The sequence below is a fragment of the Oncorhynchus mykiss genome, chromosome 10 (genome assembly GCF_013265735.2).
Source record: "Oncorhynchus mykiss isolate Arlee chromosome 10, USDA_OmykA_1.1, whole genome shotgun sequence".
Classification (NCBI taxonomy): Eukaryota; Metazoa; Chordata; class Actinopteri; order Salmoniformes; family Salmonidae; genus Oncorhynchus; species Oncorhynchus mykiss.
Window position 1 is genome coordinate 27,289,209 of NC_048574.1, and position 16,457 is coordinate 27,305,665.

General features: G+C 43.4%; 1 protein-coding gene across 1 annotated transcript; it reads right to left on the reverse strand.

Moving 5' to 3' along the window:
* Positions 1–748: 748 nt before the first annotated feature.
* On the reverse strand, positions 749–16,353 carry LOC110533581 (GAS2-like protein 2A). The gene is made up of 6 exons (XM_021617940.2): positions 15,466–16,353; positions 14,601–14,842; positions 10,767–10,874; positions 10,260–10,356; positions 7,455–7,776; positions 749–2,682 (listed from the first exon to the last, which is right to left on the reverse strand). The coding sequence occupies exons 1-6, from the start codon at positions 15,821–15,823 to the stop codon at positions 1,107–1,109; spliced, it is 2,703 nt and encodes a 900-aa protein (XP_021473615.2). The 5' UTR covers positions 15,824–16,353; the 3' UTR covers positions 749–1,106.
* Between the last annotated feature and the right edge of the window lie 104 nt (positions 16,354–16,457).

A 16,457-nucleotide genomic window follows, 5' to 3' on the forward strand; every position in this document is an offset into this window, starting at 1 on the left:
GAAGCAGTCAATAAAAAAATAATGCCTTGAATGTTGATTAAACACGAGCGCTGTCAAAAAAAAAAAACATCTATTCAAAGTTAATCTGTGATTCAGCTCACAATCATGAAAGGGAATCTTTTATTTAAAAAAACAAAAAACCTATCGATCAGCAAATGAGTTTGTGGCTTCAGCCACCACATTGTGTGTTAATGTCTATTTCGGTTTGTGGATGTGTGTTTGCAGCCTTATATAAATACAATGGCTCTGAATTTCAGCCATGCCTCAATACCTGAGTCTGTGGGGGTCTGGGTGAGGCTATCTGCTTATCTTTTGTGCTCTGATAGAACGGATCCTGGAGTAACAGGCAGCAGCTGTGAGACGCTCGGATGTGTCTGATATTAAGGTCTGAATGCTTCTATTCTCATTGCTCTCCAGCTGCCCGCTGCCTGTGTGTGTGTTGCTCCCTGGTTCCCCATTTAAAAAGAGCATTTGGAAAGGAGCCGAGCGCTGCTCTGAAGCAAAATTGAAGTGGAAATCTGACCTCCCACCAAATAGATTTCCCTTACAAATAAAATCACAGGGAATTGAATACATTCAACTGTCGGAGAGGGAATAGAGGAGAATTGTGATGGAGAATGTATATTTTCTATTGGAATAAAGACATATGATTACCATAGCATTGAAGAAAGTTTTGCATTAAAATAATTGTCACACAATGTAGTGGAGTGCACACAGAATAAGTAATAAATTGAACCGAAACTGAGCATTATAGTTAAACCTTTATTTGTTGAGGTGAACGCTCCACTGAATGCAGATAATCTTTCACCACTACTTTGTGTGGTCTGATGCATTAATTCAGCTTTAACCAAAAATAAATGTAGTACAGTACCTGTACATTACCATCCAAATAGAGTATTTTTCCCTTGAGTACCTCAATTTGCTATGGAAGCGAAACGTAAGGGGTTAGACTCGGGACTCTTGCTCTGGGTCCTCTACTGTCACCGGTTGAAGCATTTGCCACTGCCTTAGCCTCACTGTGGCTTTGTAGCCATGCTGCCTGTAGCTCTGATACATTTCTGTGGAACCCTGTGTCTGCCTGCCTGGGGGAGGTGTGTGATGCTCGTCTAGGTGTGTGTCCCCCTTCTGGACCCTCCAGGGTCCCCCGCAGGTTGACCCCCTTTGTAGGAGATTGGGGTGGGGATTCGTGAGGGCTTCTTGCCTGGTCTGTAGTCGTGCCTTGGCCGGAGCTTCAGCTTGTAGATGGAGGGCACACTCTCTGGTTTCTTCAAGGTTCTCTTCTGCCTGAAAGACCCATTCCTTGGTTTCAACAGGCTATCAGGACCTGTTATGGTAGTGGCTCTGGAGTTCACTACAAGTGAATTGGCGTCTGTCACCCTGCGCCTTATGCTAATGCTAACTCCATTCCCAGAGTCCGGTGAGAAAGTAGAATCAGCGGGCAGCTCTTTGGACTCGACACCGGAGCCCATAGAGGACCAGGAGCTGGTTACACAGGCTTTGGCCACTTTGAGGTTTAAGCTGGAGTTCACCACCTCTGTGTTGCTGCAAGTCTCCCTAGCTCTAGGGCTACCAGAGAGTGTTTTCACCCAGCTCTCCACACACACCTTTTCCAGCAGCCTATTCCCTTTGGAGAGCTCAGTGATGACTGCATCAAAGCTGGCCTCAACTGGATGTGTGGCATAAGAGGCTGAGGTATGTGGAGATGGTTCGAACCCAGCTAGAACTGTACTGAATCCACCATAATCGTTCTCAGCGATATTCTGAGATGGTTGGTATTGACCGTTTTGCTTGCGTTTTCTGTCATCTGAGTCGACGCTGAGCTGCTGGAGGTTGGACAGGATCTCGTGTTCCAGACTCTGGTACAGACTGGCCTCCTGGGCTGGGCTGATGGGGGGAGGGGTAAACAGGTAAGCATTGTCTATCGCTCTGTCTCCTGCCACAAAGACTTTGCCACATAGTTCTGGATGCTCAGGCTCTTCAAGGCTCACCACAGTGCTTTTGTGAGAAGCCTTGTCATTGACAGGAAAGCCAAATGCAGTCTGTCTTGTCAGGCCCTGCATTCTCTCATGGTTGGAGTCGCTGTGTGAAGGGTTGGTTGTGATGTCATAAGGGGTGGGTGTCTTATTTGGATCCCTCAGATTTCCTCCAATGGGTGTGAAGGGCCTGACTTGGCATTCCCCAGATGATTCTTCCCAGAATGTTTTGGCTGGACAGAAGGTGCGAATTAAATCGGGGCTCTTTTGAAGAGTATCATTGTTTTCAGGTTGCTGGATAGGGATGGTGGGTTGTCTGGGGCAGACAGGGGTATATCTGGCGGGTGGGGGTTCTGTGCTGTTGCCACCCAACATGGAGCTCTGCCTGAGCTTAGAGGCAAACTGAGACTTAGTCCAGGTTTGAGTAAGCCCATTTTCTGGGCTGGGCTGGAGCAGGGAGGATTGCTGCCCAGGGGACCTGTGGAAGACCAGGGGGGTTCTAGGCCTCTGAGCCTGGGGCTTAGTCTTGGGCTGGGGCTGAGGTGTGGAGGAGTGTTGGCTGTACCGAGGCAGGCTGCTGGTGAAGCGGGGGGCATGGGACGAGCGTGTGGCCTCTCTGCCTGTCCTCATGGAAGAGTTGAGTGCTGCGTCATCATTACGCCCAGACTGGTGGTGCTGGAGAGTGGGTGTGGAAGCACTCTGTCGCAGTCTGAAATAGCACAACAAAATCACACTCAAGTTTTGATATGTCACTGCGTATCCGATCTCTCCAAGGTGACCTAAATAACTACCATTATTAATTTGTTAATGCAAGTTTGCACATGAGTAAGTATACAGAATAAAAGTTGTTTCCAGGCTTCTCTACAATGTAGCCTACTAAATCCACTTCTGCAAACTAAAAACAAAGGCTGCAAAAACAAACAAAAGTTGCTTAAACTAAAAATTATTATTTAAAATAGTTACCTTTATTTCACCAGGCAAGTCAATTTAGAACCAATTCTTATTTACAATGACGGCAAGAGGCAAAATGCCTCCTGTGGCAACGGAGATTAAACAACGTAATACAAAACGAACAGACAGAAGACACTGGCAACAGCACAAATTAGAACAGCAAACAAACAGTGGATGTGTTTGTGTGCATCTTACTTCACACACATCTAGCCTAGAGTTTTCTGCTTTCACCAACTGTCTCGGTCTTGTATTGTTTAGCAATAATATTGTAATAATATGTAATAATAATAGTGTTAAATGCAAAAACTGTCACGTAAAAGGCTGTCAGAACGCACTACGTTACATATAAGGCGCTCATAGTTACTCCCTGGTAGAGAGCAACACTGAAAATGTGATTAGGATTTTAACGAGACAGCCAATATCTTTATTTTGTCATGTTGTAGACCCAGCGATATGACAGATGCAGAACGTAAACAGCACAGAGGGTCAATTTCCACAACAAAGAGTGTTGAAGCATGAGGCTCAACTTCACTGATGTTTTGGTCCGATGGCTCACAAGCTGTAAGAGCTTGAAGAGAACAGGTGCACATGTGCAGATACTGTGTGTGACAGCGAAGTCTTGCATCTCGCTCATCTCAATATCTGCGGTGCTGTTCGTGGCAACGTCATTTTGCTGAGTCTACCTTTAAGTGGGCCTATATAATGCTATTGTGCTGTATTTTCTTTGTGATTTGCTTGAAGTTGATGAACAGCACAAAATCTCTGGATGTATGCTATGGCCAAAAATGCTATGCATTTTAATTTAAAACTACAGTAAGGTACATAATTGTTACCCAGAAATGATTTGATAATGAGAAGTTTTATGCTATGACCAAAAATGCATACACCTAAACTCAGCAAAAAGAAGCATCCTCACTGTCAACTGCGTTAATTGTCAGAAAACTTGTGTAAATATTTGTATGAACATAAGATTCAACAACTGAGACAAACTGAACAAGTTTCACAGACATGTGACTAACAGAAATGTAATAATGTGTCCCTGAACAAAGGGGGGTCAAAATTCAAAAGTCAGTCAGTATCTGGTGTGGCCACCAGCTGCATTAAGTAATGCTGTGCATCTCCCCCTCATGGACTGCACCAGATTTGCCAGTTCTTGCCGTGAGGCGTTACCCCACTCTTCCACCAAGGCACCTGCAAGTTCCCGGACATTTAGGGGGGGAATGGCCCTAGCCCTCACCCTCTAATCCAACAGGTCCCAGACGTGCTCAATGGGATTGAGATCCGGGCTCTTCGCTGGCCATGGCAGAACACTGACATTCCTGTCTTGCAGGAAATCACGCACAGAACGAGCAATGGCATTGTCATGGTGAGCCTGCAGGAAGGGTACCACATGAGGGAGGAGGATGTCTTCCCTGTAACGCACAGCGTTGATTGCCAGCAATGACAACAAGCTCAGTCCGATGATGCTGTGACACACCGCCCCAGACCATGACAGACCCTCCAACTCCAAATCGATCCTGCTCCAGAGTACAGGCCTCGGTGTAACTGTCATTCCTTCGACGATAAACGCGAATCCGACCATCACCCCTGGTGAGACAAAACCGTGACTCGTCAGTGAAGAGCACTTTTTGCCAGTCCTGTCTGGTCCAGCGACGGTGGGTTTGTGCCCATAGGCGACGTTGTTGCCGGTGATGTCTGGTGAGGACCTGCCTTACAACAGGCCTACAAGCCCTCAGTCCAGCCTATCTCCGCCTATTGCGGACAGTCTGAGCACTGATGGAGGGATTGTGCGTTCCTGCTGTAACTTGGGCAGTTGCTGCCATCCTGTACCTGTCCCGCAGGTGTGATGTTCGGAAGTACCAATCCTGTGCAGGTGTTACACGTGGTCGGCCACTGCGAGGACGATCAGCTGTCCATCCTGTCTCCCTGTAGCAGTGTCTTAGGCATTTCACAGTACGGACATTGCAATTTATTGCCCTGGCCACATCTGCAGTCCTCATGCCTCCTTGCAGCATGCCTAAGGCACGTTCACGCAGATGAGCAGGGACCCTGGGCATCTTTCTTTTGGTGATTTTCAGAGTCAATCAATCAATCAATCAAATTTATTTTATATAGCCCTTCGTACATCAGCTGATATCTCAAAGTGCTGTACAGAAACCCAGCCTAAAACCCCAAACAGCAAGCAATGCAGGTGAAGAAGCACGGTGGCTAGGAAAAACTCCCTAGAAAGGTCAGTCGAAAGGCATCTTTAGTTTCTTAAGTTTTCATATCTGTGACCTTAATTGCCTACCGTCTAAGCTGTTCGTGTCTTAACGACCATTCCACAGTTGCATATTCATTAATTGTTTATTGTTCATTGAAACAGTGTTTAAACCCTTTACAATGAAGATCTGTGTAGTTATTTGGATTTTTACAAATTATCTTTGGAAGACATGGTTCTGAAACAGGAACGTTTCTTTTTTTGCTGAGTTTATTTGCTTGCCATGCTATTGTGCAATAGATTAATTAAATGGACAGAAAATGTTATGTCATTTTAGAATATTTCCTAGCCTGGAGTTTAAGTACCTGGAAACTCATTACAGAATTTGAGAAATCAAAGCAAAATAGAGCTGCTACATCAAAATCCAAGTCTACAGAGGCTGCAGGACATCGTTTCAACCAGTGATAGACAAAGATGACCACAGACTTTTTCATGGACAGTCAGTGGTCATCCTCATATCCTCAAACTAACCTGGATAGAAGGTCTGTAAATCTGTCAGTGATTTTACATTCTCAGTGAATTCTGCAGCATAATGCTGAGACTGAAATATGTTGAATAGACTACTGAAAATGATCATCTAGAGTATACCATACCGATAATATAAACTGTAGAAAAAAAACCCAAATCTAATAAATCTGTTAATTTGCACATCGTTTCCAAAAGCAGGCTGCCCACAGATACCTCCTGGTGTAGTGTATGCTAACATATGCATCCCTACAATCATTATCCACATAATTATAACTCCAGTGACTGACTGTGCTGAAGTAGGCCAGCTACAATGTTAATAATACATTGTGGCGGCATGACAAAGTTGATTCATTTTAACGATCTAACATGTAGTGGGGGACGTTAACAGTGAAATGATCCAACACAATAAAACGGGAATGTAAAACTATGCGTGCAGCACGGAGGTATTGAGTCACATTATCACAATATAACAGTCATGCATGAGGACGCACGTTTTAGACAATTCCTTTGCAGATTATGTAATTTCACTCTTTGGAAAAAGCTAAAAGAGTAATTTAAATTTAAGTTACAAAACACATTTTGCTTGATGCTCAAAAATACAGCCTGTACTGTACTATGTTCAACACCAGTGAAGTGTAAACAGACTCCGTTCAAATTATTCATGAACATAATATGCTACCACAACAAATGAAACTTAAAATTTAGTCTGACAAACTACATTCATTTAAGCCAACATCCTTTTTCTTGAACAAAAGTAGGTTTATGTGGGCAGCCCTTGGATCTGTACTGCAGTGTTTGCTTTGTTAATGCCTTAAACACTTATGGGGCTCTCAGACAAGGCCATAAGGTCCTAATGGTAAGAGGGTTCTGCACTCAGTCCTCTAACATAGAGAGTTAGAATGGCACTTAACACCTGACAGAGCAAGGTGACCCATCTACACGGAGTATAAAAAAAACATTAGGAACACCTGCTCTTTCCATGACCGACTGACCAGGTGAACACAGGTGAAAGCTATGATCCTTATTGATGTCACTTGTTAAATCCACTTCAAATCAGTGAAGATGAAGGGGAGGAGACAAGTTCAAGAAGGATTTTTAAGCCTTGAGACAATTGAGACATCAATTATGTATGTGTGTCATTCAGAGGGTGAATGGGCAAGACAAAAGATGTAAGTGCCTTTGAATGGGGTATGGTAGTAGGTGCCATGCGCACTGGTTTGAGTGTGTCAAGAACTGCAACGCTGATTGATTTTTCACTCTCAACAGTTCCTGTGTGTATCAAGAACTGTCCACCACCCAAAGGACATCAAGCCAACTTGACAACTGTGGGAAGCATTGGAGTCAGCATGGGCCAGCATCCCTGTGGAATGCTTTAGACACCTTGTAGAGTTCATGCCCCAACAAATGGAGGCTGTTCGGTGCACAAAAGTGGGTGCAACTCAATATTAGGAAGGCGTTCGCTGCTGATGCCAGACAACAAGCGAGGGCTTTTCAAAATATGATGTATCCTTTTTACATCCATCAATGAACAGGTAATCTAATAATGTAGTTAAATGGCGGTGATCAGCACTAATAACAAGGTCCAGGGGAACCAAGCTGTGTTAATGATCCTGTTAGGTTCAAACTGTGCTTAAGGTCAGTGTGGCATTCACTGATATATTATGTACCCTGGTACTGAAAACCACCCATGAATGTGATTTTACAATCAATTTCAACACCCTCAATGTCCATCATTGTCTTTAATAGCATTATCATCAATATTACTAATATTTTCATCAATATCATCACCATTATTCTCTTACCTGTTGGAAAAGGTAGTCTTCATCTCCCTGGAGAACCGGGGGCCTGGGTCAGGAGAGAGGGACGATCTGTTAGGGGAGCAAGAGGCTCTGAGCCCTGTGTCTGGTGATAGGGAACCCCTTGTCCTGGCTGGCCTCAGGCCCCTGGGGGAATAGGTGGAGGGGGCTTCGGAGGGGGTCCAGAGGACGGGCTGGAAGGGGGTCTGGTCGTGGCGACTCATGATCAGCATGGTAGGCATGGTTGGACCCTGGCCGTCTGGGCGCCCCGGCAACCTGCCTTTGATCTCGTGGACCGGCGTGCCCGGGCGCTGAGCCAGCTTATGGGCTGAAGAGAGATGAGAGAGGGATGGAAATCAAGAGAAGAGAAGAAAACAAAGTCTTCATCTGTCACCAGTGTTACAGGGAAGCTGTAAATATCCCAGTAAATCACCAAGGTGAAAATAAAACGTAAGATACAGGATTCATCAGCACATAATTTGAATGGTAATCGTTATTTAAAGCACTTATTTGCGGCATGGTGATCTTGTTAGGAATGAAGCACAATTTATATAACTTGTTTTTTTTTCTCACTGTATTTTTAGCTGAAGTATTTAACCTCCGATAGATCTTATGAATACCAATTAGGTTTATGGTTGCAATGTCAGTGCCTGTCACAATTCATATTTCTGCATTGGCGTCAACTCTTTCCAATCTCTAAATTTGGGGAATAAAAGACCAGCGCTCATCAGCTGAAAGTAGAGGTTAGGCTAATGACTGCTCCTAACAGAAATGTGTGTCTATATGACAAAATGACAATCACAGTCCACCGTCCTTCCACTCTGGCCCTCTTGGGGCTTTATTTTACAAGCCTGGTGAGGCAGGAGAGATTTTACACAGCCCCAGGAAGATGTTAGGGATTGGGGGTATATTGGTTCGCTAATACAGGACTAGTAAAGGCCCAGTGAACTACTTGTGTGAGAGAAAGAAAAAAAGTTCAGCACCCTCAGCACCCCTATTTCCTGCGGCTATGATGTTACATGCCTTTGGTTAAAAGCCGACCGTGGAGAGGAGGCCAGCAATGCTTCAGTTACATTCACTACATGACCAACTCATTCCAAAATCATGGGCATTAATAGAGTTGGTCCTCCCTTCGCTGCTATAACAGCCTCCACTCTTCTGGGAAGGCTTTCCACTAGATGTTGGATCATTGCTATGGGGACTTGTTTCCATTCAGCCACAAGAGCATTAGTGAGGTTGGGCATGGATGTTGGGCGATTAGGCCTGGATCGCAGTCGGCGATACAATTCATCCCAAAGGTCTTCGATTGAGTTCAGGTCAGGTCTCTGTGCAGGCCAGTCAAGTTCTTCCACACCGATCTCGACAAACCATTTCTGTATGGACCTTGATTTGTGCATGGGGGCATTGTCATGCTGAAACAGTTAAGGGCCTTCCCCAAACTGTTTCCACAAAATTAGAAGCACAGAATTGTCTAGAATGTCATTGCATGATGTAGCAATAAGATTACCCTTGACAGGAACTAAGGGGCCTAGCCCAAAGCATTAAAAACAGCCCTAGACCATTATTCCTCGTCCACCAAACTTTACAGTTGACATTATGCATTTGGGCAGGTAGCGTTCTCCTGGCATCCGCCAAACCCAGATTAACCTGTCGGACTGCCAGATGGTGAAGCGGGATTCATCACTCCAGAGAACGTGTTTCCACTGCGCCAGAGTCCAATGGTGGTGAGCTTTACACCACTCCAGCCGACACTTGGCATTGCGCATGTTGATCTTAGTCTTGAGTGCGTGCGGCTGCTCAGCCATGGAAACCCATTTCATTAAGCTCCTGCTGAACAGTTCTTGTGCTGACGTCGCTACCAAAGGCAGTTTGGAACTCGGTAGAGCGTGTTGCAGCAGAGGACAGACGATTGTTACACACTACGTACTTCAGCACTCGGCGGTCCCGTTCTGTGAGCTTGTGTGATCAATCACTCTGCGGCTGAGTCGTTGTTGCGCCTAGATGTTTCCACTTCACGAAAACAGCACTTACAGTTGACCAGGGCAGCTCTAGCAACTGACTTGTTGGAAAGGTTGCATCCTATGACGGTGCCACGTTGAAAGTAACTGAGCTCTTCAGTAAGGCCATTCTACTGCCAATGCTCGTCTATGGAGATTGCATGGCTGTGTGCTCAATTTTATACACCTGTCAGCAACGGTGTGGCTGAAATAGCCAGATCCACTAATTTTAAGGGGTGTCCACATAGTTTTGTATATATAGTGCAAGTCTTTTATTACACCAGCATCTAGTGTGGAGCGGTAATATAATTGACAGAAGCTCATCGGGGTACGCAGTCATCCATCTATGTTTCCTTTCCTTGTCCCCTTTAATGCATGTGCTTGTCAATGCACAATAATACACAATGAGCAGCTCAATTGTCCAATCATGACAAGCGCAATGGTTAAGATGTGGACTGCCACCTAGTGTGCAGCATGCCCTACACTATTGCAATATTGAGAATCGCTTTGAGTAATATTCCAGGTATTCTACTTCTCCATCCTACTGTAATTATATAAACACATCCATGTACTCTGATACTTTCTAAACTAAATTGCTCCCTGTGGGGATTAATAAAGTTGAGTTGCATTGTTGTATAGTATTGTGGTTAGAGTTCTCAGGAGCTCACAGTCACCCTGTGTTTCGTGATTAATATTGACAATCAATTTGCCTGGTGAATGCTCCTGCATTATGTAAGTGATGGTGATGCTAGCAGGCTCAGTCGGAAGGGGGGCTAGCGTATGTGTGTATGTGGGGGGGTCTGAGAGAACTCACTGATAGAGGTGCAGCGACAGGGGTCATGCTTGTCCAGATAGTGCTCCAGGGTGTCCCAACCTCCACCCACTCGCACCATCACATGATTACGCAGGATCTGATAAAACATGGACACGCATGCGGGCGCACACACACAAACCATACCTATGAAAAAGAGCACAACTGCAACATTGTATAATTAATTGGTGGGTTAAGATAGTAAAAGACAAATGATTCACTCACAATAATGACTACATAGCATTAAGCATTTCAAAGAGACCTTCAAGGTTACATATGTCACACCCCACTTTCTGCCACAGTAAAAAAAGCACAAAACAGATCACTCAATTTTTCCACTGAAAGTCATTTTTTTAATCTCCATAGAGTGCTGCAGTATATGTGTATATCGGTGATAGATTGTCAGAGATGAGAAGTGACAGGCACAGAATGAGCTCAGCTGTAAAGAGTGAGCAATTGATGAGGATGAGAGAGGGAAGAGAGTAGAACAGGTGGCGGAGAGAGGCATACCCGAACAAATATGAGTGTGCTGGAGTCCCCCACCCTGTATTTGCCCTCAGACACTTTGAACATGGGAAACTGTGTGGGGCAGGTGCAGCGGCTAATGAGGCACTGGACCTGAGAAACAAAAACACGGGTGAAATCCAAGAGCCAACACTTGAACATGTACAGTTGAAGTCAAAGTTTACATAAACTTAGGTTGGAGTCATTAAAACTCATTCTTCAACCACTCCACACATTTCTTGTTAACAAACTATAGTTTTGGCAAGTTGGTTAGGACATCTACTTTGCGCATGACAGGTAATTTTTCCAACAATTGTTTACAGACAGATTATTTCACTGTATCACAATTCCAGTGGGTCAGAAGTTTACATACAAAGTGGACTGGTGCCTTTAACTTCTTGGTGACAGGGGGCAGTATTTTCCCATTCAGATGAAATGCATGCCCAAATTCAACTGCCTGCTACTCATACCCAGAAGATAAGATATGCATATTATTAGTAGATGTGGATAGAAAACACTGAAGTTTCTAAAACTGTTTGAATCATGTCTGAGTATAACACAACTTATTTAGCTGGCCAAACCCCAAGGATAAACAATTCAGATGTTTGTTTTTTTGAGGTCACTCTTTTCAACAGGCTTTCATTGGGAATCCAGATTTCTAAAGGGACCTTCTTGCAGTTCCTATCGCTTCAACTGGATGTCACCAGTCTTTAGAATTTGGTTGAGGTTTTTCCTTTGTGTAATGAAAAAGTACGGCCATCTTGAACGAGGGTCACTTGAAGTGTACTGTTAGAGGCGCATGACCAGAAAGCATGCTACAGTTTTGTTTTCCTCCTGTATTGAACACAGATTATCCAGTCATCAATTCGACCGAGTATTTACGTAAAAAAAATACCTAAAGTTGTATTACAAAAGTAGTTTGAAATGTTTTGGCAACGTTTACAGGTAACTTTTGAGATATTTTGTAGTCACGTTGCGCAAGTTGGAACCCGTGTTTTTCTGGCTCAAACGCGCCAAATAAATGGATATATATCTACAGAATTAATCAAACAAAAGGACCATTTGTGATGTTTATGGGACATATTGGAGTGCCAACAAAAGAAGCTCGTCAAAGGTAAGGCATGAATTATATTTTTATTTCTGCATTTTGTAATTTGTTATCTTACATGTGTGATTTCATGAGTTTAATTTTTTATAGTAATTTATTTGAATTTGGCGCCTACAGGGTTGAAATATGCTTTTCTCTCTTTGTTTACGGAGGTGCTATCCTCAGATAATGGCATCGTTTGCTTTCGCTGAAAAGCCTTTTTGAAATCTGACATGTTGGCTGGATTCACAACAAGTGTAGCTTTAATTTGGTATCTTACATGTGTGATTTCATGAGTTTCATTTTTTATAGTAATTTATTTGAATTTGGCGCTCTGCATTTTCACTGGCTTTTGGCCAGGTGGGCAACATAATCCCAGAGAGGTTAAACAGCTTGGAAAATTCCAGAAAATTATGTCATGGCTTTAGAAGCCTCTGATAGGCTAATTGACATCATTCGAGTGGATGATGGATGTGGATGTATTTCAAGGCCTATCTTCATCCTCAGTGCCTCTGCTTGACATCATGGGAAAATCTAAAGAAATCAGCCAAGACCCGCCCAAAAATGTGTAGAGTCCTCCACACGGCTGGTTCATCCTTGGGAGCAATTTCCAAACACCTGAAGGTACAACGTTCATCTGTACAAACAATAGTATGCAAGTATAAACAACATGGGACCACGCAGCCGTCATACAGCTCAGGAAGGAGACGCGTTCTGCCTCCTAGAGATGAAAGTACTTTGGTGCGAAAAGTGCAAATCAATCCCAGAACAACAGCAAAGGACCTTGTGAGGATGCTGGACGAAACAGGTACAAAAGTATCAATATCCACAGTAAAACAAGTCCTATATCGACACAATCTGAAAGGTCGCTCAGCAAGGAAGATGCCACGGCTCCAAAACCTCCATAAGAAAGCCAGACTACGGTTTGCAAATGCACATTGGGACAAAGATCGTACTTTTTGGAGAAATGTCCTCTGGTCTGATGAAACAAAAATAGAACTGTTTGGCCATAATGACCATTGTTATGTTTGGAGGAGAAAGGGGGATGCTTGCAAGCCAAAGAACACCATCCCAATCATGAAACACAGGGGTGACAGCATCATGTTGTTGGGGTGCTTTGCTGCAGGAGGGACTTGGTGCACTTCACAAAATAGATGGCATCATGAGGCAGGAAAATTATGTGGATATATTGAAGCAACATCTCAAGACATCAGTCAGGAAGTTAAAGCTTGGTTGCAAATGGGTCATCCAAATGGACAATGACCCGAAGCATACTTCCAAAGTTGTGGCAAAATGGCTTAAGCGCAACAAAGTCAAGGTATTGGACTGGCCATCAAAGAGCCCTGACCTCAATCCTATAGAAAATGTGTGGGTAGACCTGAAAAAGCATGTGCAAGCAAGGAGGCTGCAAACCTGACTCATTTACACCAGCTCTGTAATGGGCCAAAATTCACCCAACTTATTGTGGGAAGCTTGTGGAAGGCTACGCGTTTCGCGTTTGACCCAAGTTAAATTGAAAGGCAATGCTACCAAATACTAATGTATGTAAACTTCTGACCCACTGGGAATGTGATGAAATAAATAAAAGCTGAAATAAATCATTTGCTCTATTATTCTGACATTTCACATTCTTAAAATGAAGTGGTGATCCTAACTGACCTAAGACAGGGAATTTTTACTAGGATTAAATGTCAGGAATTGTGAAAAACTGAGTTTAAATGTATTTGGCTAAGGTGTATGTAAACTTCCGACTTCAACTGTACGTAATCAAAAGTACTGCACATGATGTACTGTACGTTTTTATATGTTGTCTTTATTCTATAGCCAGGGTGACTAATAGTTAAAATCAAGTACAATTCAGTCTCACACAGACACACTGTGTTAGACAAAGGCAGCAATACTGTGTCTCCTTATACTATCCAGCTATTTCTTAAATATGCAATATATCAGTTAGTGACTGTATTGAACCCCAGACTTATACAAATCAGACATATCCCGGCAGCCAAGGCACCCGCTAAGACATTTTCCCCTGCTTGTCTGACAACTCACATCTTTGTAACAAAAACAAGCCTTCATCCCTCTTGACACAGGGTTTTATAAGTGAGTTACGACAGCAAAAGGTGGTGGTCCATCCATTGCCAAGAGTTTTCCCTTTGGCTTAGTTAAGGTCAAATTGAAAAGAGAAGATTCAAGTCAATCCTGTAGCCTATTTTGACATGTACAGCAATTTCCATGGTCTGTTAATCTTTTCCACAAAAAATGATATGGTCTAATTAATTTCCTCAGATAACTTCATTAAAATGGAAACAACCCTTATAGCCCAAACTACCATCATTAGGTTTATCCAACAAGTCTAATATAATTCAGTGTATAAAACCGAGTACTAGTCCTTTCCCCATAGAGGGACCCAGATCAGTAGTTACACCAGACTGGCCACATTGCGGGCAGGAGATCTGATCACTGGTTACTTTGGATGATTTGAGCATTAGTTACAGTAGACTTGATCATTGTAATAGTGGTATTAATAGCATTAGCATTGTAATAGCATTAGTTAGAGTTCACTTGTAATAGTGGTAGATTTGTAATAACTGGTCACTTAAAATAGATTTGATCGCTGATTACAATTACAGATAATATTAGTGACTGTGGGAGATATGTGAACTAGTTGGAATAGTGGATTTGATCACTGATTATAGTGGAAGATTTGTTCATTGGTTCCAATTTGTGAACTGGTTCCAGTGGTGCGGTCTCACCATCTCATCCAGGTTTTGAGTGTTGGAGGTGCGCCGCTGGGGTTTGGCTAGTGGCGGGGTCTCTTCCAGGGGCAACTCCAGCTCCTCTCTGATCTCCTCCTCGATCTCTTGCTCCAACTGGATCAACACGGGGGCGGCCATGCCGAAACGAGAGGCCCGCCGGGCTACTTCCAGCAGACACAGCACAAAGTTCTTCTCATTCTTCCGCAGCACTAGGTCGTCTGTCTCAAACATGAGCACATCTGGAGGAGTGGGGAGAAGGATTGAGTGAGTCGTCTGAGGATTGAGATGTTAACATAATACGAAGGAGCAGCCTCATGTGACCAACATGACCAGGAAAACCCTGGGCGCTGAGTTCTGTTTCCAGATGAATGTTCTATCCAGGGATGTGATCAATAGAAAAGTACAGATTTAAAAATTGAGGGAACGGTTCACGAGGCCATGTTCCTATGAAGTATGGATTTAGAGCCTCACCTAGTGGTAAATGTCCATATTGCATGCATTCCATCAAACACCGTTGAGCACACACTGTCCGTTGTAGGCTACTGAATGTGTGCATACGTTCAGAAATATATTTTTTCCAATATTTTGAATACAATAGGCATAAATAATATTGGGATGCTGGTCAATAAGCCATTAATTCAAGAGACTCCATTCATGTCAGTTTGTCACACCTGTTTGCCACTTGACCTGTGGGGCAAGTGGGTGTGGATTTACGGCATATAAAGATTACATTCGCAATGGCTTCACCCAGTTAAATTACGTTCAAGCCTTCTGTAGGATATATGCAATTGAAAAATTGTGGCCAGCAAAAGTAGTTGTCAGTCAAAACATAAATTGCCATTATGCAGGAATATTGTCATACCTTTAATATCCATATGCTTTCGACACCAACTGATGAAATTTGAGATGTTGTCCCGGGCCAGGAAAGTTGCAGGTTGGGCCGAATTTACGAACGTGACACCGTTCGTTGGCAGCTGGACCTGTCGCACCATCCCGTACTTTTGAATGAACTCTCCCGCCACTCTTGTGACATTATTGGCGTGGGAACAGAGGACCGCGCCCGTCTCGAGCGCCTCCAGTATGTTGTTCACGTCAATATCGATCTCGTACAAATCTCTCAACCATTCTGCCAAATCCTCCTTCATCGCATACAGGTACTCTTCGCTAGACTTGAAGGGCTTGATGCTTTGATTTGTGGCATGATGAATCCCAGTGGACATTGTGAGCAATATGAAATATACACTTCAAGCAGAGAAGTCACGACATGAGGCAAAACTATCGTGAAAGTAGTATCGCAAATATATTATTGCCTCAACCAACCTGCACCTGGTTCCACTTATTCCATGCGGTTTGAACGCGTAGCTAGCTAGTGATTTACAGTGTAAAACGCTCGACTATAAAGTCATTTCAAAATATGGTCATTAATTAAATGTTCGAAATACAGTCAAAATTAACCTGAAATCTGTCTACACTTATTTAAGTTTCTCTAGCTACCCAGGCTGCCAGTTTGTTTTGTAGTGGCTTCTGTGGTACTCTCCTTGGTTACAAGGTAACGAGCTCATTCCAAACATTCCCATTAACCATTTCACGACCAGTCCCCCCCAACAAGTTCAAAATTCCTTCCAAAACGTGTTTAATGTTCTTACTTATTTTGTAGCTGGATGCCACTTGTTACACCTTTTATATAATCTCGTTAACCCAGAATTAAAGTTAAACATATACATTTTAATTTAAATATTGAGGTGTAGTAACTGAATTACCATGTCAGACACTCAAGGTGATATGCTTGCACATTGGAATTCTTAGTGTACATTTCCACCCTCCCCCACCCCTTCACTATTCAAACGCAAAATG